This window comes from Carassius gibelio, chromosome B19 (assembly GCF_023724105.1).
Source record: "Carassius gibelio isolate Cgi1373 ecotype wild population from Czech Republic chromosome B19, carGib1.2-hapl.c, whole genome shotgun sequence".
Classification (NCBI taxonomy): Eukaryota; Metazoa; Chordata; class Actinopteri; order Cypriniformes; family Cyprinidae; genus Carassius; species Carassius gibelio.
In genome coordinates this window covers 35,174,424-35,201,603 of record NC_068414.1, presented here as the reverse complement: position 1 = coordinate 35,201,603, position 27,180 = coordinate 35,174,424, and the positions used below count along the sequence as shown (strand labels likewise).

Genomic DNA, 27,180 nt, shown 5'->3' with positions numbered 1-27,180 from the left:
ACTCGCTCTTGATACTAGGATGACACCTTTGTTTTATATGTAGGTTTTGAGACACCCAGAAATGTTGTTTATGCTTAAACTCATCTGGTTTTAAGAATATTATACAAATGTTGTGTTTATAGGAAATGCCTTAGAATGTTCTCTATGTAGACAACTCACTTTTGAGAATATAATGCGCAGTAATGTCGTCTATGTAGGAAGCTCACTAGGTTTTGAGATGATGATTGGCTTTATATGTAGACCTCACTCTTGAGAAAACACCCAGAAATGTTGTTTATGTAGAAATACTCAATTTTGAGACTACAGTGTAATGCCTAGTAATGTTGTTTATGATACTCGTAGGTATGAGATGCCAAATGCTGATAGGCAACTTTATCTAGGTTTTGAGAAAATGATACAGATACAGTTTATAGGAAACTCACTTGAAATGACTTAGAATGTCGTCTATGTAGGGAGCTCAGTAATGCTGTCTATGTGGTGCTCTAAGTGTTGTCTAGTGAGTGAGCGCAGTGCGCATTGACACAGACGAGGCAGCTGTAGCGGTTCTGAGAAAGTCAAGCAGGAAAAGGAGCGCTTCCTCCTCCCTCAGAGCGCGTTCTTCACGAACATTTCCTGTCGCGTTAGTGACTCACGTCCATCTCCGCGCGTTTCCTCTCAGCCGAGGGAGGAGGATGAGGCTCGAGCCGAACTAACAGTGTACACCCGGGGTCAGACGGAATGGAGCGGCTCGGTTCCGTCGCGTTCGGATCGCTTCTTCTCGTGTGTCTGCTGTCTGGTGAGTTTCCGCTTCTGTCTCGTTACTCGCGACGCGACGCGACTCTCAAGACGCGGACTCCGCTGTGATCCGCGAGCGCGTGCGTTTCTCTGGTGCGCTGCGAGCCGCTTCGCGTCACACTCAGTGTTTATGGGGTGTAATTAGATTAATTATTAGTTCCTCTTTCAGTGACTGAAACTGTCAGACAACACGAGCCTGACACACGTTTCCTAGTGTGTGTGTGTGTGTGTGTGTGTGCGCGCGCGCTTGGAACGCTCGGAACGCTCCAATTCTGTTCCAATTCTGTTCCTGTTGTCTAATTGTGTTTGTTCTGTGTTTATTCACTTACTGTACTCTGATATTTGTCACGATATAAAGAGTTGTTACTGTGGTGCGTCATCGTTCAAATATTTACCAAAGTTTCACTAGTGCGATGGAGCCATAGTAAAATAGGCCTATTAAAAATGATAGCTAACTTTAAGTAAAATGTAAAAAGAAATCGTAAATTTAAATAACCTTTGAAATATATATTGCCTTTAATCTTTTTATATATATATATTAACAGTGGCGGTTCTACATTGAAATACACCCTGGGCGAGACCCCTTTCGAGCGCCCCCCCCCCCCCCCCCCCCCACACACACAAAAAAAATAGCAAACAAAGTTCTGCACAAACAGCAATATTTTATATTTTATTATAACAACTGTTTTCATATGATGTGAGATCATTGCATGCATGTTTCCAATTTGCCATTCCTGCACTTGTTAAATTGATGTTCCTCTTGGAAAACAATTTGCAGCAGAAGCAAAAGAGGCTGTTGTTCTTAACTGAAGAAATCAGCCAACTTCTTGCCATCTTTTCACCACTTACTAATGTCTTATTAAAATATTAGTGGTGGCAACTTCTCCCATTACTCTCATTCCTACGGAAAACAAAGCCAGGTGGCACTTTACTTGGTCCTCTGTGAACCAGCTCAGTCCGAATCCTGTCAGTCAGATGTGAGGGCCAGTGGGGCTCAGTGGGGGTTCAGCTCCAGGCATTTCTATCAGACAGCATATTGGCATATTACTCAAAACACATAGCAGTGAAAAAACACAGTCCTACTCATAAATTATCAGAAATATTAAAATTACATTAAATTGCAGTTGTCTTGTAGCCCACACACACACACACATACACACACACACCTAGACCCGGAAAATAAAAAAAACATTTATTTATTATTTTTTTTTCCCCCATGTCATCACATTTTTTTAGAGCATAGAAACAAATAGTAAAAAAAATACATTGAAAAATTATATTTTATTCACGTTGTGCTATGGTCACTGGGACTCAGTTGTTTAAAAAAATATAATGACTTTAAATTATATGTATAGGCAAAAACAAAAACTTTTTGGGTTTCAGGATATTTTTCAACCAAAATTTGTATATCAATCTAACTTTCATGGAGGTGCCATTAGGTTACTGCCTCAAATTATACGCATGACACACTTTTAGTTATGACTTGTAAAACTATACTTAGGAAACTATACTTAGCATACTGTGTAGCAAATAAAATGCCGTTGGTTATTTACAGGGCCTAATGTTAAACCAACTGATGGAAATGATAACTGAACTTTTAACAGTTTTATTGCAAAGCACAATATTATAAATTAGATCTCGTGATTGAGTTGAAACCAAATTATTGTTGTATAAGCATAGCAGGCATCATAGCAAAAAGGCTAACAAAGAGTTATACCCACCACCAATTAACATTAGCCCTTCATTCATGAAATGGATTCTGTAATCATACAGAGACAATAGTTGCATACCTTTATCTTTTGCTCGTTTCTCCTCTTCTTCTTTTCTTTTTTTTTCGAAATTGGGCACCTGGCTTTGACCTTTTCTTCTCCATCTCTGTTTATTTGGCACTCGACAATCAACAGATTTCCCATGCCCCCAACTGTCATTCAGGACCAGAAGTCAAGACTAAACCAATTCACCTTGATGACCGCATAATCGTTTTGTATTACCTAGTTTCATTTGCAGGAACTATAGGCCTGTATTATAACATTATGAATGAAATGTGCGTTATTTGGAAGAAAGTCGAGGTGTGTGACTGACTTTAGCTTATTATTAATTATATTACTAGTGTGGATCCCCCGTCCCCGTCCACCCCCGCCCTGTCCGTTCCATTTGAGAGAGACCCAGAGGTGAAATGTCGCACGCGCCTCTCGCCCCACTCCCTTACACTTCTCTCACAACACAAAGCTTCAGTGGATATTTTCAGCAAGCAGGGGCGCCGGCAGCTGCAGGGAGCGCCAATTTGCCAATTCCACACACAGTGAAATGATATAAATGACGAAGAACCGCTTTGCGACACAGAGGATATTTTGTTTGTCTGCTCGTGCTGCCGCCCCCAATGTGTCACGAAAAAATGACGCCCCGGGCGGCTGCCCGGTTCGCCCGTGCCTAAAACCGCTACTGTATATTAACATCATAAAGTGCATTAAACGTTACATCACACCAGGGTTTCCCAATCTGGGCTGCAGTGGGTTTATGTGTTAAATTAATTCGATCATAAAACAAGTTTCTTTTAAATTGATAAAGACCTTTTAGTTTGTATACGTGTTTAGATTAGATAAAAATAAATTCTTCTTAAATGAGGTTACAGGTGTTTTGTCCTGTGTCTTCATCACTAAAGTAAAACGCAGCGTCCGTCCACACCGATGTTTCTGCAGATTAGCATGAAACAACATAAACATCCGGTTGCATTTAAGAGATCCTGAAGATCCAGATATATAATTTCCCAATGCAGCATGTGTTGGTGTTTATTTTCCTGGCAGACGCAGATACTGAAGCAAGTCCAGCTGAATGTTGAGACGATTATGTCATCAGATTCTGAGATGCCTGTTGCTTTTTCATTTTTTTTTTTTCATGTGTTTAGAGTCTAAAAGTTAGTTTATTAAAACTTTTCAAAGAATTACAAAAAAACATCATACTAAAGCTTCAACTGCCATTAAAACAAAGATGAATTCAAAATATTAATGAAAGCTATAAGAGTGTCTCAATCTGGTTCTGATCTCTCCTCTGTTTGTGTCTCAGGTGCATCAGCTCTGTTCAACACAGCCAATCCAGACAGAGTGTGTAAGTCATGTGACCCTCAGCCGGCAAACTGCAAGGCGAATGAGTGCAACGTAAACTGCAGCGTATCAAGGCCCTGCCCGAGTCCAAATGTCTGCGCTGCCGTCTGGTATGATGCACTCGTGAACATGAGTCATGCAACTGCGATGGAGTTTGTTCCAACACGCTCAGACGTGATGCAGCATTCTTTACTTAAAGCAGTAGTTCACCTAACATTAACATTTACTGAAAGTGCACTTGCCTTTAGGCCATCTGAGATGTTGGTGAGTTTGTACCTTCATCAGATATGTAGCATTGCATCACTTGCTCAGCAGTGGATGCTCTGCAGTGAATGGGTGCCGTCAGAATGAGAGTCCAAACAGCTGATAAAAACAATAATCCATACTCCAGTCCACCAGTTAGTGTCTTGAGAAGTGAAGAGCTATATGATTGTTAGAAATAAAGCCATTATGAAGACATTTTTAACTTTAAACTGTTGCTTCTGTTTAAAGTTTCCGACAAGTTTGAGAGAGTTTGAGAGAGGCGGGGCATAGAGGACCTACAACAATGTACAGTAGACTATACACAAAATAATGATCTTTAAAAAACATCATGTGACCCCTTTAAGAAATGACAAAGTCTTGAAGCAAAGAAGCCTTTTTAAAAATAAAACCAAAAAGTTTTCAACCTGAATCATTCTTAAAGGTATAGTGCACCTACATTTTTTTTGGGTGAATGATCCTTTACTGGAAGTTATTTTTCGGATACATGAAGGTTTTTTAAGGCACCAGAATATAGTTGGATGAAAAGAACCAGAGAACTTTAAAAGTTTCTCCTGTGATGTAAAATGACAAAACCATCTTTGATATAGATGTGTAATAAATCCAAACCAACCTGTACACTGCTGCATTATGGGTTTTGTAGTTTTAGTGATTATTACATGAAAATGGAAAATGCAACAGGAGCTTATTTCACTTTCCATGCAGCAGAAGATACAGGAACAACGACCCAAAATACACAAACGCGGATGTAAATCAGCTGACGTACTGTTTCTCTTACTATCTACTATCTGGACACAGTACAGCTGTTAAATGTGTAGTATATACTGTGAACTAGCTATGACGTTTGTGAATAACGTGAAAGTAAAAGCACATTTTAAAGATGAACATTTCATAGTTCACTGTGGCATCCTTTAATTATCATCAGCTTGTCAGTCAATTAAAATTTTAATCTAATTTATTATATTATGTGTTGATTAATTAATCAATCTAATAATCACAATTTACATTCGGCTGTGAAAATTTCCCCCAAAGATTGTTTAAATGTTTTTTTTTTTTGTTGTTATTTTTTTTTGGGGGGGGGTAAATGAGAAAGTATTAAGTTGAAATTACTAAATGACATTTACTGAATTATATGTTTTAGAAATATATATTTTTTACTTTAATATACACTTTATTACACATTTATTATAGTTTTTTTTCATTCATGCAATGGAAGACATTGGTAACCAAAACAGCTTTGCTACCAACAGTCTTCAAAATACTTTCCTTATGTTCCACCAATGAAAATCATTCAGGTTTGAGTAAATTATGACATAAAAAAACTTTGGGTGAACTATCCCCCCAATAAGAAAGTAAATCTGCCGGCAGGTGGTTGTAAATGTCTTTATGACTCATTCATCCGCCTGCTGATTCATTCAGGAACTCAGTAAACGGCTCTTTCAATGAATGGATCTTTGAATCATTGAATCACCCGATTCGTTCAAAACGCAGATTCATTCAGAAACTAAACACTGCTGCGTTGCTCAACTTACACTTGAGGAATACAGTAAGGGATACAATTTTCAGCCCACTTTTGACAGTCGAATGTGATTTTATCAGTAATATAACTTAAATTTTTTTCATAACACGGGAAATGAAATGTTGAGCTCAATGCATTTTAGGATACAGTATCACACACATTGTGTTCAGTTATAATACTGCGCATTTTGACGAATGTAGTAGAGCATCAGGATACTGTGCAGACATACAGCACTGTGCAGAATAATATGAGTATGGTGGTATAGTGACTGCATGAACTAGAGCTGTGCTTGCCGTTTCTGTCTCTCAGGTGGAGGGATGCTGGGGTCGTGACGGTGGAGACGAAGTGTCATGACCCGACACAGCCATTGAGAGATGTGATGCTGGACGACTACAGCAGCTCGGACTGTGTGCTGTCGATCAGCAACACGAACCCTAACATCCGTCTGTGCGCCTGTACGGGACCAGAGTGCAACAAACACATTCTGCTGGAAAAACCCGATGAACGGACATGTGAGTGCAGTGGGGGAGTGTGTGTGTGTGTGTGTGTGTGTGTGGTTTCCTTCTATTTATCATATCATCAGTACCGAGTAGGTGTGTGTTTGCGGTTTCATACGTGTCGTGTTTGTTTGAGGTCTCCATCAGGTGTGTGTCTGGTTTTACGTGCATAGTATATTTCATGGATCATCTGCATTGAGCTAAATCTGAAAATGTCATATTTGCATTTATATTGTTCTTGTGCTGAATGTGAAATTGATTCGTAAAGCGCCTGTAGTAATTGTGTTGGTTTTACATAAGGCGAGTCAATCAATATAAACTTTTCTTATCTAGTTATAATAAGTGTCATGTTGTCACGGTCTGGTGAAGGGATGAGGACTCAAATGCAGGAAGATAAGACTATTTATTAATAGTAAAAAATAAACAAAACTACAACAAACTACCCCTAGGGGGAAGAATAGACAGGCCAAGACAGGGCACAGCACGGCAAGAGGAACATACACACATCTGACAATACTCTAAGACATAACGCAGAACAACGAATCAGCCCAGGACGGCAGACACAAGGAGAATAAATAGAGAACCGAACGAGGAGGCTAACGAGGGAGACACAGGTGGAGCAACTAAAACAATAATGACACAACAAGATGGGTGGGATAAGACAATAGAACGGAGAGAACACAATGCACCAAATAAACACAACACCAGCCGTGTGCTCACAAAAAAAAAAAAACACAGTGTCATATAGTGGCCACACCAGCTGAAGACTGACACATTCTGAACTGCACTTGTATTTTTTTTCAGGTAACATATTCGTAAATTTTGAAATAAACATTAAAGGGGCCATCGAATACGATATGCACTTTTACGTGTCGTTTGAACTGAAACACATTTACCCTACAATGATAATATCCACCCAGAGTGTTTTTTTTTTTAAATCTTGTTAAATCATTTCCCATTTCTCAAATCAAGCCATTGTCAGATGCCTGTCTGTGTGATGTCACACACACAAGCTCCTCCCACAATAGTTTGATTGACAGTAGCCTTTCAGCATAAGACTAGACTGGTGTTTTACCTTAGCTCCGCCCTGAGTGACTGTCATATTGTTTCACCACCATAGTTGCCAGAACTCCCCACACACACCAGTGAACACACGAAAGACATCCTGGGATTTATTTTTATGGCCACAGGGAGTCAGGAGCCCGGTTTAACGTCTCATCCAAAGAATCTTTGCAAAAGGCCTTTCCTCATAGTGTCCTTGTTTGCAAGTTTCACGATAACTGCAGCTAAAGTTGACTGTCTCTCAGAGAGCAGCTCGGAAGAGGGGGCGGGGTCAGCAGAGCTCATTAGCATTTAAAGCAACATGCACTAAAACAGCTTGCTGTGTGACAGGGTAAAAACAGTGTGGTTAAGACCCTAAAGAATCATATCAGCTTGTGAAAAAATGTGCACACAACGACCAAACAAAATCAATAAAATGCTACATGCGAGTAAATATTTTAAGCGTTGTTAAATTCCTTTGAAATTCCAATTAAGATATTATATATTTCTCTGTGTGTGTTTTGCAGTGCCTACATCAGAACCTATAGGAGGGTTCAGACTCCCTCAGCTCTGTAGGTTCTGTGACATTGATTTTACCGTGTGTAACGCCACCGGTGTCTGCAAATCCTCCTGCAACCTCTCCTCCATCTGTGAGAATCCCAGTGAGGTCTGCGCCAGTGCCTGGTATGTGTCACTTCTCTGTGTTTTACATCTATGTTTTTGTTTACAGACTCTCAAATACAGAATCTGCGTTCGGGTTCACTGCTGTCTAGACATTTGAATTTACCACATCAATCTCTGCATGAACTCTCTCTGTATCTATTCAGTATGAATGTTGCCCACGACTGCGTTAATCAGGAAATAGCTTCGCTGGGATACAGGAAATCCTGTCTGACTTCCAGAAAATCCCGCAGGAAATAGTTCAGTTCGGGTCGCAGACAAACTCTGAGAGTGAAAACAGATAGTCCGAGTGATCGTGACGTGACAGAAAGAGTTTAAAGGAGTAGTTCATCCTAAAAATAGCATTTGACAAGTTTGTTTCTTCATCAGATTTGTAGAAATGTAGCATTGCATCAGAGTCTCCTCAATGGATGCTCTGCAGTGAATGGGTGCCGTCAGAATGAGAGCGGATAAAAAATATCACAATAATCCACAGCACTCCAGTCCATCAGTTAATGTATTGAGTGAAAAACTGACACAAATCCATAATAACAACGTGTTTAACTGCAAACTATTACTTTTGGCTAGAATACAAGCGTAATACTACAAAAACACAGCACAATTTCCTAACACATATTCATGTTTAATGTCTTTGAAATAAGTCTCTTCTCCTCACCAAGGCTCCATTTATTTGATGAAAAATACTGTAAAAAGAATAAAATATTATACAATCAAGAATTTCTGTTTTCTCAAGAAACATTTCTGATTATTATCAATGCTGGAAACAGTTGTGCTGCACAATATTTTTATGGAAACTGTGATGCATTTCATTTTTTTAGGATTCTCAGATGAACAGAAAGTTTAAAAGAACAGCATTTATTTTAAATTTGAAATCTAATGTAACTTTATAAATGTTTTTTATGTTGATGTAATGCGTCCTTGTTGAATTCAAATATTAATTTCTTTCAAAGCATTTTAAAGCAGTATTTGGTGGCTTTTAAAGAGGACACACTTCTGGTATTCTCTGATAAAAGCCAGTCAGCTCACATTGTGTATGTTGTGTTTCAGGATGAGGAAAAATGGGAGTCCCATCATGGAGACGGTGTGTCACAATCCAGCGGTGCGCTTTCACGGTCAGTATCTGACAGACTACAACAACACCATCTGTCAGATGAAGCAGGTGAAGGGCATGGAGGATTTATACATCTGCTCCTGCAATGCAGAAGAGTGCAACGATCACCTCTACTTCACTTACGGTGAGTGAGATGTGAATGACAGCAGCTAGAGCGCATTTATCAAAGAAATGAATACTTTTATTCAGCAAGGATGCATTCAATTGATCAAAAGGGACAGTGAAGACACTTATATTGTTACATTTTTATTTGAAATACTATTCTTTTGAACTTTCTATTCATCAACGATTCCTGAAAAATAAGATGTAATAATAATAGGAGGCACCACACTAGTTTCGACATTGATAAGATTTATATTAAGAGCTCAGTAATAAGATTTATTAGTTTCAGTTGATGTACTAATATAACAAGAATAGGAATTATATATATATATGAGAGAGAAAGAGAGAGAGAGAGAGAGAGAGAGAGAGAGAGAGAGGGAAATATATATATATATATATATATAGAGAGAGAGAGAGAGAGAGATAGAAATATATATATATACATAGAGATATATAGAAATATATACATAGAGATATATAGAAATATATATAGAGATATATATATAGAAATATATACATAGAGAGATATAGAAATATATATATATATGGAGATATATAGAAATATATATATACATAGATATATATAGAAATGTATACATAGAGATATATAGAAATATATATATATAGATATATATAGAAATATATATATATATATATATATATATAGAGAGATATAGAAATATATATATATATACATAGAGATATATAGAAATATATATATAGAGAGAGAGATATATAGAAATATATATATATATATATATATATATATATGGAGATATATAGAAATATATATATACATAGAGATATATAGAAATATATATATATAGAGATATATAGAAATATATATATACATAGAGATATATAGAAATATATATATACATAGAGATATATAGAAATATATATATACATAGAGATATATAGAAATATATATATATACATATAGATATATAGAAATATATACATAGAGATATATAGAAATATATACATAGAGATATATAGAAATATATATATATAGAGAGAGATATAGAAATATATATATAGAGAGAGATATATAGAAATATATATATAGAGATATATAGAAATATAGAAATCTAAAAAAATTATTACTTTTTAAAAAAATTATTAACTTAAACTAAAATTAAAATATGAAAATAAAATATTAATAAAAAAAGATGCCCAGTCAATATCACCTCCTTTTCAATGACTTACTATTTTTACATAAACTATTTATTTTTTAAAGTTTGTGCTATTTTCATGTAAAGGTCCAGGAAATGTAAAAGTTTGCCGTCTTTGGAAAGAAATAATACTTTTATTGATCAAGAACACATTAAATTAATCAAAAGTTCCAGTAAATACATTTCTAATGTTAGAAAAGATTTGTATTTCAAATAAACTTTGTTCATCTGTGAATCCTGAAAAATAAGAATACATCACAGTTTCCATAAAAATATTGTGTAGCACAACTGTTTCCAACATTGATAATAATAAGAAATGTTTCTTGAGCAGTAAATCAGTTAGAATGATTTCTAAAGATCATGTGACACTGAAGACTGGAGTAATGATGCTGGAAATACAGCGCTGCATCACAGAAATATATTAAATTTCAACAGGTATTCACATAGAGAACAGCTGTTTTCAATTGAAAAAACATTTCACAATATATCTATTTTTACTGTATTTTTGATCAAATAAATGCAGCCTTAGTGAGCAGAAGAGACATCTTCAAAAACTTTTTATATATATATAATCTTAATGATTCCAATCTTTTGAAGAGTGCTGATGTATCAGTCAGATGTTCACTTGGGCAGTTCTCCATCAGAATAAGAATATTAAGACTCAGTGTTGACTCTTTCACACTGTGTTGTGTCAGTTTAAAAGCGTTCTTGGGGTGAACTGTGCGAGTCGTTGTTTTATAATGTCTCCGTGGAGCTGCTGAAGCGTTCAGACGTGTGGTTTCCTGTCTGTGTCTGAAGATCATCACATTCTCAAATCTTGTTTTTATAGCCGTGTGTTATTTCTGTGTGTCTGCGTGTGCACATGTGTGTTTTGTGTTTGGTTGCACATTACTATGTTTACTGTAACGTGTATCTTTAGGGAGTTTTGTGCAAGGAAAGGACCACTAACGTTTATTTCTTCTTCTGACTAGAGTCTAGTTTTAGATGAATTAAACAGGAAGCTGCCTCATGTGATTCTGAGAGGAAACTTTTGGTGCAGAAAATATCTCTCTCCAAATGTGAAAACTGCAAAAGTGATGTTCAGCCTCTGGTTTTTGTCATTTTCCAGTGTTTAAATATTTCTGAATCACATTTAAATATGATGACATTTTTCTTTATTCGTTGTTTTTTTTGTTCAAATGTTTTCTGAGGAATTGTGAGATGTCAGAAGAAAAAAAGACTGAGAAAAAAATCTATTTCTGCATTCTCAAACACATGAATTCATAGACTATACAGTAAAATGGCATAATATTGAGAACTAAGCAGGATGGTAATTTTGTTTGTGAATTTTGCAACTCAAACTAAATCCTGACGCTGTTTCAACGGTTCAATGCCAATAATTGTATTAGTTCAGTGATTAGTTATTACTTTCTCAGAAGTGCTCCTAAAGCTTTTATTTATTTATTTTTTATTTTTATTTTGAGTGTTTTTACTCCCGGAAGTTGTGTCAAGTCAGACAATCAGATTAGAAATTAATTTTCAAAAGATCTTTACAGTATTGTTTACAATATAAATTGTATGACATTTAAGATGGACAGTACATCCCCAAAAAAAACAATCCTCTAACATTTATTTTATTTATTTGTTACATTTTCATAATTGTTTGCACTTTTGTCATTTTCATTGCTTTTTTTATATATATATTATAAATTATCATATTATATATATATATATATATATATATATATATATTATAATTTAGGTTGAAATATTATTTATTTTTTATCATTTATTTATTTATTGTTTTAAGTTTTAATTCCTTATTTATTTTAAGTTGGTAAGTTGGGTGCTTTTGGCTTAATAGATAGTTCACCCAAAAATGACAATTCTGTCATTTATTACTCACCCTCATGTCGTTTCAAGCCCGTAAGATCTTTGTTCATCTTCAAAACACAAATTAAGATATTTTTGATGAAATCCGAGAGCTCTCTGGCCCTCCAAAGACAGCAAGGGTCCTACCATGATCAGGGTCCAGAAACATAGTAAGGACCTACAGTAGTAAGGAGATTAATTGTTGAATAAAGTCATTATTTTGTTTTCTTCGTGCATTCTAGTTTTGCATTGCATTTACATAAATAACTACTTTTGACTGGTCCATCTTTGGTGATTGTGCCAATGTAGTTTACAATCAGTGAGTAAACAACTTTAAATTGAATATATTTTACTTTGATATTGACATCTGATCAGGGGACATCTGTTCCTGAAATGTAAAATTAAATTATTTGATATTTCAGGTAACAGAAATGCTTGTAATAGTTCTGTTCTGAGTAAAGCGGTAGTAATGTTCCTCTGGTGTTCCTGTGCAGTGCCACCTGATCCTAGAGACCTTGAGAAGACTCTCCCGCTGTTGGTCACTCTGGTTCCTGTGCTGATCGCTGTCGTCGTTCTCCTCTCGGCCGTCTACTACTATCGGGTGTTCCACCAGCAGAACCTCAAAGCGCCCAAAACCAAAGGCATTGACAGCGAGACCTGCGCCATCATCATGAGCGACGACGACCGATCCGACAGCAACTCGGCCAACGCCAACAGCCTAAACCACAACACCGAGCTGCTCCCCATCCAGCTGGACGCTATAGTGGGGAAAGGCCGCTTTGCTGAAGTCTACAGAGCCAAACTCAAGCAGGGAGCGACGGACGAATCCTTCCAGATGGTAGCGGTCAAAATATTTCCCTACGAAGAGTATGCATCGTGGAAAACAGAGTGGGAGATTTTCTCCGACGCCGAACTTCGGCATGAAAATGTGCTTCAGTTTTTGACCGCCGAGGACCGGAAGATAGAGCGACGCTATTGGCTGATAACGGCCTATCACGAGCGAGGGAACCTGCAGGAGTTCCTGACGCAGCACGTGATTGGCTGGGACGAGCTGTGCCGATTGGGTATGTCTCTGGCGAGGGGCGTGGCTCATCTCCATGCTGACCGGACGCCGTGCGGACGCCCTAAAGTGGCCATCGTGCACCGCGACCTGAAGAGTGTGAATGTGCTGGTGAAGTCGGACCTCAGCTGCTGTCTGTGTGACTTCGGTCTCAGTCTGAGACTCCATAACTCCATGACTCCTGAAGAACTGGCCAACAGCGGACAGGTGAGAGTGTGACATCACTGCTGACCGAAGCCCTGGCTCATTTTTAGTTATAAATGTATATTATTATTTATTATATGTATTATATTAATAATTAATTATTTAAATTATATGCTAATACTTTAGATAGTATGTGTATATATATATATATATATATATATATATATATATATATATATATATAAATATATAGGTGTATATGTATATATATTTAAATTAAAAATTACATTTATGCATTCAGCAGACGCTTTTATCCAAATCGACTTACAGTGCAATTCAGGCTATCAATTTTTACCTATATATATATATATATATATATATATATATATGTATATATATATATATATATATATTCTATATTTAAAATAATATATTTTTAATTAATATATAGTAGTATTTAATTATAATAATTTATTATGAATAAAGCATATATTAATTAATAATAAATAATATATTCCTATAATAAATTCATTATATTAGATATATAAGGTTATGTAGAGAAAAAATGATTCTTATAAATAAATGTATTTATTTCTTTATTTTTACTATTTCATAACATTTTCTTTCAAAATGCATGTTTTAAAAATCACGTATCTATCTATCCGTTTGTCTGTTGTTAATTTGGTTTACAGTTATTTGACAGAGATATTGAAGGTTCAGTGAGTTCAGTGTATGTCTAAAAATAAGTAAATAACATTACGACACAGCCCAATGCTGAACTGAAATATAAAACAAACACTTTTCTAGAAAAATGAAAATGAAAGCATTATATACGCACAATTTGTTCCTTGTTTGTTTTACATTTCTGTATTACTTCTGATATAACACAGTGATATTAGCAACAAAACAAGCATTTTAAAATAAAGGTATGTAGTATGTTTTATATTCAAATGTAATTGCATTACACACCAAACAGAGTTAAATCTGTCCGATAATGTGATCTTAAGTTCATTATATGAGCTGACAGAAGCTCTGCTGGTCTTTCTCAGGTGGGGACGGCCAGATATATGGCTCCTGAGGTGCTGGAGTCCAGGATGGACCTGGAGAACATCGAGTCCTTCAAACAGGCCGACGTTTACTCCATGGCCCTGGTTCTGTGGGAAATCACGTCCAGATGCAGCGCTATCGGAGGTAAGACACGCCCACCAGTGATTACACTCACCATAACACACACACACACACACACAGACAGATACACTCTCACACTCACACAAACACACACACTCACACACACAGACATAAACAAACACACACTCACTCGTACTAAAATTCACACACACTCACATTCATGCACACGCACACGCACACGCGCACAAACACAAACTCACGCACACATGCACACACACAAACACACACACCATCTCCAAACAGAATTTGTTGTAGAAATGATGTATAAATCCTTAAAAAGGCCCAGTTGGATTAAAATATAAATATCTAAAAGATATGTAATTACAAATTATAGATAAAAGATAAATGCCCCAAAATATGTAGTTAAAAAACTTGTGTTAATTATATATTATATTATATTATATTATATTATATTATATTATATTATATTGTATTATATTGTATTATATTATATTATATTATATTATACAGCATTTAATATTAAATATCATTAAAAAGATTAGATGTTCAGATATAGATGGATGGATGGATAGATAGTAGATGATTGTTATAAATGATAATTACACCATAATTATAAATATATTTCATTATAAACATACACTATAAAATGTAGATATCGACTATTCTATTTAATAACATATATTTTATATAATAGCTAGTCCCAATTTATATTAACTGTTCCTAATACTTGTGTACTTACATAGTAACTAGATGTGTACAGAGTGTGTGACCACAGTGTAAGTACACATGGGTTAATAGTTTCTACAGCTGTGATGTTTGTGTAACTACACACATGTAATAATCCTCAGGATGCTTGTGTAACAAGATGTTTTTTTTTTTTTTTTTTACTTTACTAAGTACTCATGTAACAGGAATTTTATAACATACTTTCATAATTTTGTACCAGCAATATATATTATAGTAATTGGAACCATTTGGGTTTTAGAGGTTTAGGGTTGGAAATGGGATCCTGGGGTGGGGATGGGATATGTAAAGTGGGAGGAGTTGGATTTGAAGTTGGAGTTGGTGCACCACTGTAATACCTGTATAATTACATGGTTACTCCTCAGGAACTGTCCACTTAATATTCTGGACACCAACCACAAGCCTAACTTACTGACCGCTGCTGTGTAACATCAGAGTAATTACGTGATACATCTAATATAAAGTGTTACACTTTACACATCTGTACTTTCATTACGAAAAAGTGTTGTTACCAGTGTCCTGTTACACATCAGTACTTGCACATACCATTCAGTGTGGTGTCACATGTGTGTAGTTACACAAACATCACAGCTGTAGATACTATGTACCAATCTGTGCTTACACTGTGGTCACACACTCTGTACACATCTAGTTACTCTGTAAGTACACAGGTATTAGGGACACAATATAAAGTGGGCCCAAATATTTAAAAGACGTTTGTTGAAAATAAAGAGAAATACCCAAAAAGATGGTTTTCTTAAACATATTAATTATATATAAAATATAAAAACATATACAAATCATGTGTGTGTGTGTAATTATATTATATATGTTACAGTTATTATTTAACAAAGATTGTATAATATTTATATATATTTGATTGATTATTAGCAAACATGTAATGCTTCCTGTTTTTGACTCATGAATTTCCTGAGAACTGTAGAACAGAGCTTGAACGATGCTTTTCTGTAAATCTACTGAAAAGCAAAATTAAATTTCTGTTCTGAAGTTCCCAAGAAATGTATGTGACAAAAACAGGAAGCATCGCTGTGATGAACTCAGCCGTGACACGCGTCATGACACACAGCCCACTTCCTGTCTCTGCTGTATGCACTTCCTCCACGGCTTTGTTGTTGTTGTTGTTGTTTAAGGGTCTTTATTTCAGATTCAAGAGTATTTGTGGCAGGAAGCAGACAGATTTGTGTAGTTTGTTGTGAATGGCTGGTTAAAACCATGATGACGCACTTCCCACAATGCCATTCTGCAGTTCCCCTGTAGGTCCCTAGGTCCCCAGAGCTCATGCTGGTGTGTGTGTGTGTGTGTGTGTGTGTGTGTGTGTGTGTGTGTAGATGTGCGGGAGTACGAGCCTCCGTTCGGGAAGCTGAAGGATCATCTGTGTGTGGAGAGCATGAAGGATGATGTGATCAGAGACCGACTGAGACCCGAGATACCGGCCAGCTGGACTAACCACACGGTAACTAGCTAAACTAGTCTCACAGAGCCTGACGCTTCACTAAACCAGCACCGCTTGACCTTACTGACGTAAAACTGCGTTATCGAAGACTATATTCACAGACCCGAGACACTTCTAGTGCGTGCGTAATGCTAAGGAGCTGTGAAGCTGCTCATATTTCCACTTTTTTTTATTTACAGCATATTATAGGCTTATTAAAGTGAACTAAAACTAAAATCATAAAAAAAGTGTACTTGAAATAAACCAAATGTTAACTGAAATTAAATCTAAAAAGCCTACATTTGTTATTTCATCTAATTTCCAAGTTTTTATTTTAAACTTAAAATAATTAAAACCATGAACATATTTAAAAAGATAAAACTCAATAATATCGATATTGAAGCAATTTTTTATAAATTTAACTATAATATATATACTCACTATAGTACTGTGCTAGTAGATTTTTAATTCTTTAAATCTAAATTGTATTATTTATTTTAATCTATTGTACTTATTTTAACAACATTTATGTTATTGATTTAGTTTTTATTAATTATTTTAATTATTTTATAATTCATATATTTTCATCAAATGTTTTATTTATTTTAATATTTTTATACTCTGTTGTATCCTTTACTTGTAGATGTATTTATTTAATAATCTATTTAAATATTTAAGTATTATGTTTACCAATTTTTTTATTATGTACATCTATTTTATTTATCATAACCATTCATTTATTTAATTTTTACTATTTGTTCTTGTCTTTTGTTTTTATTATGTTTTAACTAAATATTTATTTTTATATAATAATTTTTAAAAATGTTTATTATTTAATAATATTTTTTTTAATCATGTATTAATGCATTTAATCTTTTTTTATTTATTATATATATTTGTATTTATAGTATACAAATATATATAATATTTATAGTATTTATTTAAATTTGTTTTAACTTGTTTTTATTAATTGTTGTTGTCTTTTGTTCCATTATATGTTTTAATTATTATATATTTTATTACATTTAATTTAATAAAAAAATTAAATCTTTATTATTTAATAATGATAAAAAATATTTGAATCATGTATTTATGCATTTAATTTAATCTTATTTTTTGTATTTATAGTATTTATTTAAATCTATTTAACTCGTTTTTATTATTTGTTGTTGTCTTTTGTTTTTATTATGCGTTTTAATTATATATTTAATATAATATAATATATTTTTTTAATATTTATTATGATTTTTACTCTGTCTCTCTCTCAGGGCGTTCATCTGCTGAGCTCCACTATAGAGGAGTGCTGGGATCACGACCCCGAGGCGCGTGTGACAGCGCAGTGTGTCGTGGAGAGATTCGGTGAAATCAGCAGCGCTGTGATCTCGCCCCTCGACACCGACACCAAGAGCGCACAGGATTCTGGGAACGATGAGGAGGAGATCTGAGCCACAGACACCCGTCTGTCCAACCAGCTGATAAACAGCCTTTTAGACAAAGTGACATTTGCACTTTTCAGGAACAACTAAACACACCAAATCCACACATGTGTACAGCACAGGTGATGCTTCCTTCTCTATGAACTCATTCTCCATATCCAGAGCGAGTGTATGACGCCAGTCGCTCGTTAGCAATCATTATAAGCTTCAGGGAAAATCTGCTTCGCTGACGTGAAACAGGCAAACACAGAGGAAGTCCTGACGCAAAGGATTCTGGGACATGTGAACTCATACCAAGAAAATCCAAGAGACCCTATGTGAATTTACAGTATTATAAAGCCGCAAGTTGATTATGAGCGATAAATCTGATCGAATCCAGCTGATTTAAGTTTTTAATAAAGTGCTGTCAAACGATTTATCGCTTTCAAAATAAAAGTTTTTGTTTGCTTACTATATGAGTGTGTACTGTGTATATTAATGATGCTTTTATACATACAAACACATGCATGTGTATATATATATATATATAAGACATTTTTTATGTATTATATTTTTATATAAAATATAAGAATATAAATGTATATGCATGTAAATATTTTAAAATATATACATGCATGTGTTTGTACTTATAATATACATGATAGAGATATACGGTACACACTTATTATGTAAACTAAAACGTCATTTTGGATGCGATTTAATCGTTTAACAGCACTAAAACTAACCAAAGAGAACTGTGAGCCAAAGACGATCTGGATTATAGAGATGAAATATGAATTCTGCTGATTTTGAGACTCTCAGCTGAAGCTGTTTGTTTATTAATGTGAAAATAAGACTTTTACCCACGTGCCTTACAGAGCCGAGGTTCTGTTGACGATCAGAAAACGAGGATCTGAAATAACAACTTCAGCGTCTGATATCAACAGTTAGAAAAGCCAAGAAAAGAGCACTTTTTGCATATATGCATATATAATCATTGTGTATATTTGTTACATTTTTTTTATAAAACATCATAATATCATTGTTTGTGAATGTTGTTTATGGACTGCTTACACACCGCAGCTGAATATAGTGCTTTAACTCAAATTAGTTGCACACATTATTTCATGTCAAGTCAACGTGCACATTCGTAGCAGGCCAAAACGATCAAAATATGCTCTTCTGTTATTCTGATTTCTGTTATCAAATGCTTTTATGCAAGGAAAGATTACTCCATATAATAAAATCTGTAAAGAAACCAGGGATTTTGTGAGGATGATTTGAGGCTCAGACTCTGCCTCCTGCTGGAGAGATTCAGCATCACACAAATACGAAATAATAAGAGTTTGTGTTTATTAGCTGCTCTCACAATAACATCAGTTTTCGCTTAGATTACCATCGTTTCAAATATGTAATAATTCATATATTATATGATGGTTTTTCATATTTTAAGATTGAAAGCCAGGTTTCGGATACAAGTAAATAAAAAAAAAAAAATCAAATAAATAAAAACACCATACAAATGTGAATTAATTATTGCATGTTTGAAATGATATTAATCTAAACTAAGAGTGAAACAAACATAATTGTATAAAAATTTTGCGTAAATATCAACATGCTATTTCAAATATTGTTGGCCTGGATATTTTTGTTTGTTTGTTTGTTTGTTTAACAGGAGAGGAGTGAAGAAAACAAAGAAAATTTAAAGTAAATGACACTTGTGAACAGAACATTTTGGTGTAATTTCAAATTATTTCTTTTTTTTTTTTTATGCAAAATGAGTAAACATTACTTATGCATATTTAAGATATAAAATGCCATCTGAATTAGCATTAGTGAGAAAAATGTAGGCTGTGCCTTTTAAATGGCAATTTACAGTGATAGCTATATTTAGTTTTTCAGGATTCTTTTATGAAGAGAAAGTTGAAGAGAATAGCATTTATTAGAACTTTTGTAACATTACACATTTTTGCTGTCACTTTTGATCAATTTATTGCATCATTGATAAATAAAAGTATTAATAAATATGAGCTTTGAAGTTCCGTTCTCAATCAAATGATTCACGATAAACGCCCCGAATCTGGGTCTGAATCAAATGATTCACAGCTGTGTGATCCGATTCGAGAGCTTCAATACAAAATCATTAGAAGTGATTTTTTTTTTACCTTTTTTCAGTTAGTTAATAGCGAAATGAATGATCGAAGTTACGAGTTTGAATCCATCGGAGCAGTTTCAGCATAAATGACATAAATGACTTAGCTTGTTAGTTTTATAACGTTAATTGAAATAAGCGAAAATATTATGTTTACAAAAAAATAAAATAGAATGCAGCACCCACTGCAGCAACCAAAAAAGATTGTAGATTGCAGAGTAGCTGTTTCACAGGAATGCAGTGGCCAATCAGAGGCGTTCAGATGAGTCATCGCAAAAACTGCTGAGTTTTGTTCAGTTAGCGCGTTCACGGTTTTTATCATCAAAAAACAACAAAGTGCATTTCAGTATTCATTTGAAATTAGATACATTTCAAGACAGCTTCATTAATTATAGCGGGAGTTGTTTTGAGAGCGCTTAAACTCGCGCTAGAGAGTGAAAATGTGCTTTGATTTTTTTCTTTGCTGGCTTTTTTTTAATAACCGTGGAAATGAAAGGTCTATAATTAGTAAATTAAAATGTTTGCACATATATATTTGCTGATGTGTAATTATTTTCAAGGAAAATAACTACACATTTTAAAGAGTAATTAATTGTTGATATGAATGAAAATTTTATTTACATTAGTCAGAAACAAAGTAAATGTACCACATGTACCACCCCAAGATTTACTGTGTCCTCCTCTTGCACCCCTTTCAAAATTGAGTGCGCCACTGAATGCTAACTAGTGAAACACTCCATTAATATAACGAGCTGCAGCTCAAAATATGTTAGATGGAAATATTGTTCATTATGATGTATCATAATGAGTTTGTAGCTTAATTAATTATATTTGAAATAGTTTGAGCTGCAGTTCAGTTGGTGACGGTTCAACAGGAAACAGTTGAAACCATGCAGTCATCTCATAACACTGAAGTAAAAGATAAATTAGCATATAAATATTTTGATTTCTCTGATTGCGTCTTTATAAACTCTGGTGAGAATATGCTAGTCTAACAATGTCCGCTGGAACGTCAGTTAGGGGAAGATTGCGGTTCTCTAATAAAACAAAACAAACATCTATTCACTTCAGGAGGCCTTTATTAACCTCCCGAAGCCACGTGGATCACTTTTAATTATGGATGGATGCACTTTATTGGACTTCTATTGGACTATTGAATTTCATCAGCCAATCACTGCCATTATAAAGCTAGGAAGAGACAGATTTTTTATTTTTTAAATGTAACTCCAATTGTATTTTTTCTGAAAGAAGAAAATCATATACACCTTGGATGGCTTGACGGTGAGTAAATCATGTGGTAATTTTCATTTTTTGGTGAATTATTCCTTTAAACTTTATCCGTATGATGGGGAAAATCACTTTGATGAAGCAAAGATAATATGTAATGTTTGTGTTTGTTAATGAGCTCAAGCATGTGACAAAATAATGAACTGCTCTCAAGCCCTAAAACTCAAAAGATTAAGTAATCAATCCTTTCTCTGATACAGACTGAATAGCTTCAGCTGAATAAACGACTCAATCACAAAGTCTCGAGAGATCAACTTATAAATTCTGCTTATGGCAGAATCGGCAGATCACATACTGTATCTTCTGCTCAGAGGCGGATCTAGAAAAATATTGACGGGGTGGTGAAAGGGGGCAGGAATTTTTGAGGGGTGGTAACAAATGGCAGACGTATATATACTGAATTTAGTCACAGATATCACAGTTTGATGATAAATACATGTGCACACTACAAAAGGACATAGGCTGCCATTTACAAACTTACTCTCATGCAATCAATGTCTTGCATTTGAAACAGTTCATGTAAGGAATAAGTGACCATACCCCATAAGCCCCACACACTCACTAATGCATACAGTGTGCATCCACATGTAATTAAGAGCGTTATAAAAGATTCAGTGTTATCAATATGTCAATGTATTATAAGAAACGCAAGACTTTAATAGCCAATGACATTTCCAGCTGGGGAGACTCAACTGATTTTCTACTGTTTAGTGTTAATCATCATCTGACTCAATCAGTCAAGAGCTACATTTAACCTTAGATGTTATATGAACCTGAAGCATAGGTTTTATTAGCTGACAATAATAATAAAGAAATAAACATTATAGGCACAAATACAAATGTACTTTTAGAAATTGTTTTTGAAAAACATGGTGTTATTGTTTTGGCAAGCTTAAATTAAAACTTCTATGAAAACGTGTGATATTCCTTTAAAATAATGTTTTAGTAGATCTTTTTTAAAGTATATTTTATAAAGCAATTTCTTACATAATTTCTTTGAGTAAGACCAAACTTTTATTTTGGTGGGTTGTGAGTTTCTGTGTTTATTAATTAACTATTATTATTAGCTATTAAGCCTACTTGATGTATATCATACTCTACTGTGCAATAGTATTATATTTCTGTTTGAATTTCTTCAAGTTATACCGAAATTTTATTTTGACAGGTTGTCGTAAAGACATTGTCGTTTCTGTCAGTCTGTGTATACGATACGAATGAATGACGATAGTTTTATCAAATGAAATGGTTAAATCCTCTCATAGCGCGCTGATGTGCACATGTGTAGCCTACATCATGCGTCAATATAGTGAAGAGCTGAAAACACCACGCGTGCTTCAGTGTGTGTGTGTGTGTGTGTGTGTGTGTGTGTAGTATAGCACACATTCCCAAACACCTTCAGGGCCGCTGCTGGCCAAATGGGTGCCCTAAGCAGGATTGTATTGTTGTGCCCCCCTTCCTCAAATATGGTGATGGAATAAACACCTACTTTAGGGGAGAAAATAGGACTTTAATCATATAAAAACTTAATGCCCATGTGAAAGAGTAGCATAATTTACATATGATTTACAGTTTATTTTAATAAATATCAAACATTTAATTCAATTGTGCATTATAGCTGACACCTACATGAACAATTACAGTTGTTTTTATGACTATAAGTCATTCTCCTCAAATGCTACTGATGTTAGAAAAGTGTATACCAATATCGCATGTAACTTTAGAAACGGTCCCTAAATTTGAGACTCTCGAACTTTCATCGTCAAGTCAACTTTATGTCTGTTTTTTTTTTTACTTTTAGTTTTCTTTTCTTTTCTCTTCGCTGGATTGGATTCATCCATCAATTATGAACATTCAGCCGCAAACATGAGGTGCGAGCGGTTGCGAGCGCGGATGGGAGAATGGAGGAAGTTTTTTTTTTTTTTTTTTTTTTTTTGGAGCAACTGATGGTGCCCCCCCCCCTGGGAGTTGGTGCCCTAGGCAGATTGAGTCAGTCAGGGAGTTCGGAGCGGGATCGCGAATCATTTGAGTCAGTCCGCGAGTTCAAAGCGGGTTCGCGAATCATTTGAATCAGTTCGGGAGTTCGTAGCGGGATCGCGAATCATTTGAGTCAGTTTGGGAGTTTTGGAGCGGGATCGCGAATCATTTGAGTCATTTGGGGGTCTCGAATCATTTGAGTCAGTTTGGGAGTTCGGAGCGGGATCGCGAATCATTTGAGTCAGTTTGGGGGTCTCGAATCATTTGAATCAGTTCGGGAGTTCGTAGCGGGATCGCGAATCATTTGAATCAGTTCGGGAGTTCGTAGCGGGATCGCGAATCATTTGAGTCAGTTTGGGAGTTTTGGAGCGGGATCGCGAATCATTTGAGTCATTTGGGGGTCTCGAATCATTTGAGTCAGTTTGGGAGTTCGTAGCGGGTTCGCGAATCATTTGAGTCAGTTTGGGAGTTCGTAGCGGGTTCGCGAATCATTTGAGTCAGTTTGGGGATCGCAAATCATTTGAATCAGTTCGGGAGTTCGGAGCGGGATCACGAATCACGAAAGATTCGCGCTCGTAAATTTTCAAATTGGCCATAACCTTTAATTTGTTGCTGCCAACTGTGGTGGCAGCAGGGGTGGCAAGGCTTTCTTTTAGGGTGGCATTTGCCACCCCGGTAGATCCGCCCCTGCTTCTGCTTATGGGGATGTGACATGAGGAAAGAATCAATGACTCCATTCGGGAGGTGAGGGGAACTTACAGACTGCATAGACTGATGCAATGAATGAATCATTTTTGTTTCTCATTATCTGGCATTAATTGCATTATAGTTTTTTTTTTCTTATTGGAAAAAATATGTAATCAGTGTCATGTAAGTAGATGTGTTGGGGTTTTTGACTATTAACATGTAATAGTTTAACACATTCTGCTGGAATGAATGAAATGACATCCAAATGAACAATATTCAAAGATCTGAGTGAGTAAAATGATCCAAACTTCTCATCACTAGTGGCAGTGATAGAGTTGCTGGCTGTATTTTTCCTTTTGGAAAAGTGGGTGGCAATGTTGTCAACTTAGCAAATTTTGTTGCCAGATTGGCAGCTTTTCAGACTACCTTTGCAAAAGCCACCAATTATACCCAATGACATCTCAGCATCACTTAGCAATAAATCAGTCGTTATTACTGTCAGGCAAAACTTGCAGCAACAGCTTTTTGTAAATTAAATGTGTGGCTTCCAGCGTCAACGATCGTGGGAGGGGCCTGTACAGAACTACATCAGGAATCCAGAACAGACTGGACTGAGAAAGTGATTATTATTATTGGGATAAAAAAAAAAAGCACTGGGTGGATTCTTTATTATTATAGTGTGAATGTGTACAAACACTGCCAACAGAAATTTCAGTTCAAACAACAGCAATCAATCAGCAAGAACTAAACTAATGTAACAAGTATTCTAGAAATAAAAACTGTAACGTTTAAAAGAAGCATTTTAATTTAAATCTAGATTAAAAACACATCTCTTTCGCCAAGCATTCGACCCTCAGAGGACCTCAGATGATGCTAACCCTGAAACAACATACAGATCTACCAAATATTCATACAATGTTACTGCACCATATAATAATAGCTGTTAATAGTGTTCATCGACTACGTCTTGTATTAACTTTTCTCAAAATTCCTGTCATATGCAAATAAACTGACAGTCATCACTGATAAGCTGCTACTGAATATTGTAGAAACTTAATTTTCTGTAAAGTTGCTTTGCAATGATTTGTATCGCAAAAAGCGCTATACAAAGAAACTTGAATTAAATTGAACTGAATTCATTTAAGTGTAAATGTTCTCTCTAATCCCTTTTTACCACAATAGCCCTAATTCTCGTCCTGCTTTTTCGTCACTATCTGAGCCGGTGAAGGGCTGCTATTCACCAGGGGAACAGTGAACCTTAGACTCCATAACCTGCCCAGAAACATACAGTACTGAGAATAGAGAACATATCTTAACCTTAAATTAATTAGATTCAGCTTTATGTAGAATAAAGCGAGTTATTGGTTAGTTATGCAAGGCAAAGTTTCATTAGTTGAAATGACTGACCAATGCTGAAGCATTTAACGACTGACATCTCATCCTTATATGTTGCATGCATTAAATAATGTAATGTACAGCACAATGAAGACTTTATGTATGAAATTAAATGTATACAACCTTTATTTCGCTGATGAACCGCTCTCTCCTAACTACCCAGCAGGCTCAACCCAAAAAATAAATAAATAACCCAGCAGCTTAGTTACAGACAAACAACCCATTAGTTTTATCTTTTTTTCATAACCAAGTAAAATGAACCAACAAGATAACTGGTGTTTCTTACCATTATTATTTTAATGTATTGTCTTGTAAACACACTGGTTTGCAGCACAAAAAGTTTTACCGTGCGCTGCACTTTGACGTTCTTCTCATTAGTATGTCTTCCACTTTCTCAGAAAACAGCTTCCAGCATGCAGCAATCTTTTAGCCAGCTTCCCGATTCTTATGTAAATGTACAGGGCACTCATCCAATATTTAAGGTAAAAAATCTACAGACTTAAGAATGGTTTGGTTTATCTTTTTGTTGCATTATCCTTTTCTGATCGACGCAAGGCAAGGTAAGAACAAGGATCATTCATTCATCATGCATTACTTCCTTCTGATGACAGTGACATTGAACAGTTACTCATTTTTCATAGTGTATCAGTGTTTTTATTATTGTTGTTTTTTTGTGTTCCTCAGATAAACACTGCCTCAGCAAGTTTGGAAAAGATCGCAGACTGCAGAAATCTGGATCGATGCTCCTGCAGGACACTTGAGTCTTTAGACTGGTTCATACATCAGTTTAACTCTCTGTCAAACTGCTCAGACTCACAGTGTTCTGGTGAACTTCACGCTTTACTCATCAATTATCAGACAAATTATGAAATTGCATGTATTTGTGGTCGCACTTTATTTTAAGATCCATTAAGCACTGTTAACAAACCATTAACTATGACTTTTGTCTAAATAAACTCTGAATTTGCTGTGAATTAATAATTAGTAAGGTAGTTAAGTGTAGTTAAGTAACAGCCAATATGTTAATAATAGACATACTAATAAGCACTAGTTAATACTGAGAACTGGTCCCTATACTAAAGTGTATATGTATTTGTTTATGTACTGTAAGTTTCTCATGAACGTTCCACCTGGAAACAAAGATACCGTGCTGCCAAACCCCCTCACGAATGTGACAAAAGAACAAACTGCTCAAGCCCTAAGACTAGAAAGATGAACTGGGCTGCCTTTCCCGAAATCATCGTAAGCTTAAGTTGATTGTAGCTCCATTGATTTTAATGGGTCTACAATGTACTTAAGTTTATGATGCTTCTGGGAAACACAGCCCTGGTCAGTTCTGTTTCTGTTACAGACTGCGTAGCCAACTTTACTTGACAGTTGAGTGAATGAAGTATCCAACATTCCACACTTTGTTTTTCAGTTATTTACGTGCATCATCCAGGTATTCAAAATTCACTATTTCTTGTTGTAATTTTCATTGTGAGCCCACAATAGAATAGTACTTAAATACACAAATGGGGACACATCTACTGTATAGTGTGTTCTGCCTAATGACACTGTTTTGTTACGTAATGATGTCACTGCTCAACATTATTTAGCAACTTTTA

At 35.2% G+C, this 27,180-nt stretch overlaps 1 protein-coding gene across 1 annotated transcript; it reads left to right on the top strand.

Moving 5' to 3' along the window:
• Window positions 1–573: 573 nt before the first annotated feature.
• Window positions 574–19,808, top strand: LOC127978668 (TGF-beta receptor type-2). Its single transcript, XM_052583513.1, has 9 exons — window positions 574–775; window positions 3,838–3,985; window positions 5,965–6,167; window positions 7,721–7,877; window positions 8,922–9,109; window positions 12,608–13,380; window positions 14,367–14,508; window positions 16,560–16,684; window positions 17,932–19,808. Exons 1-9 carry the CDS (start codon window positions 718–720, stop codon window positions 18,106–18,108), a joined length of 1,971 nt encoding a protein of 656 aa, XP_052439473.1. The 5' UTR covers window positions 574–717; the 3' UTR covers window positions 18,109–19,808.
• The last annotated feature ends 7,372 nt before the right edge of the window (window positions 19,809–27,180 follow it).

Bases quoted from the DNA above. Each gene is read 5' to 3' on its own strand.
- LOC127978668 (XM_052583513.1), top strand. From the start codon at position 718: ATGGAGCGGCTCGGTTCCGTCGCGTTCGGATCGCTTCTTCTCGTGTGT. The intron at 7,878-8,921 runs GTATGTGTCACT...GTTGTGTTTCAG, and splicing joins GAGGTCTGCGCCAGTGCCTG to GATGAGGAAAAATGGGAGTC. The intron at 14,509-16,559 runs GTAAGACACGCC...GTGTGTGTGTAG, and splicing joins CAGATGCAGCGCTATCGGAG to ATGTGCGGGAGTACGAGCCT.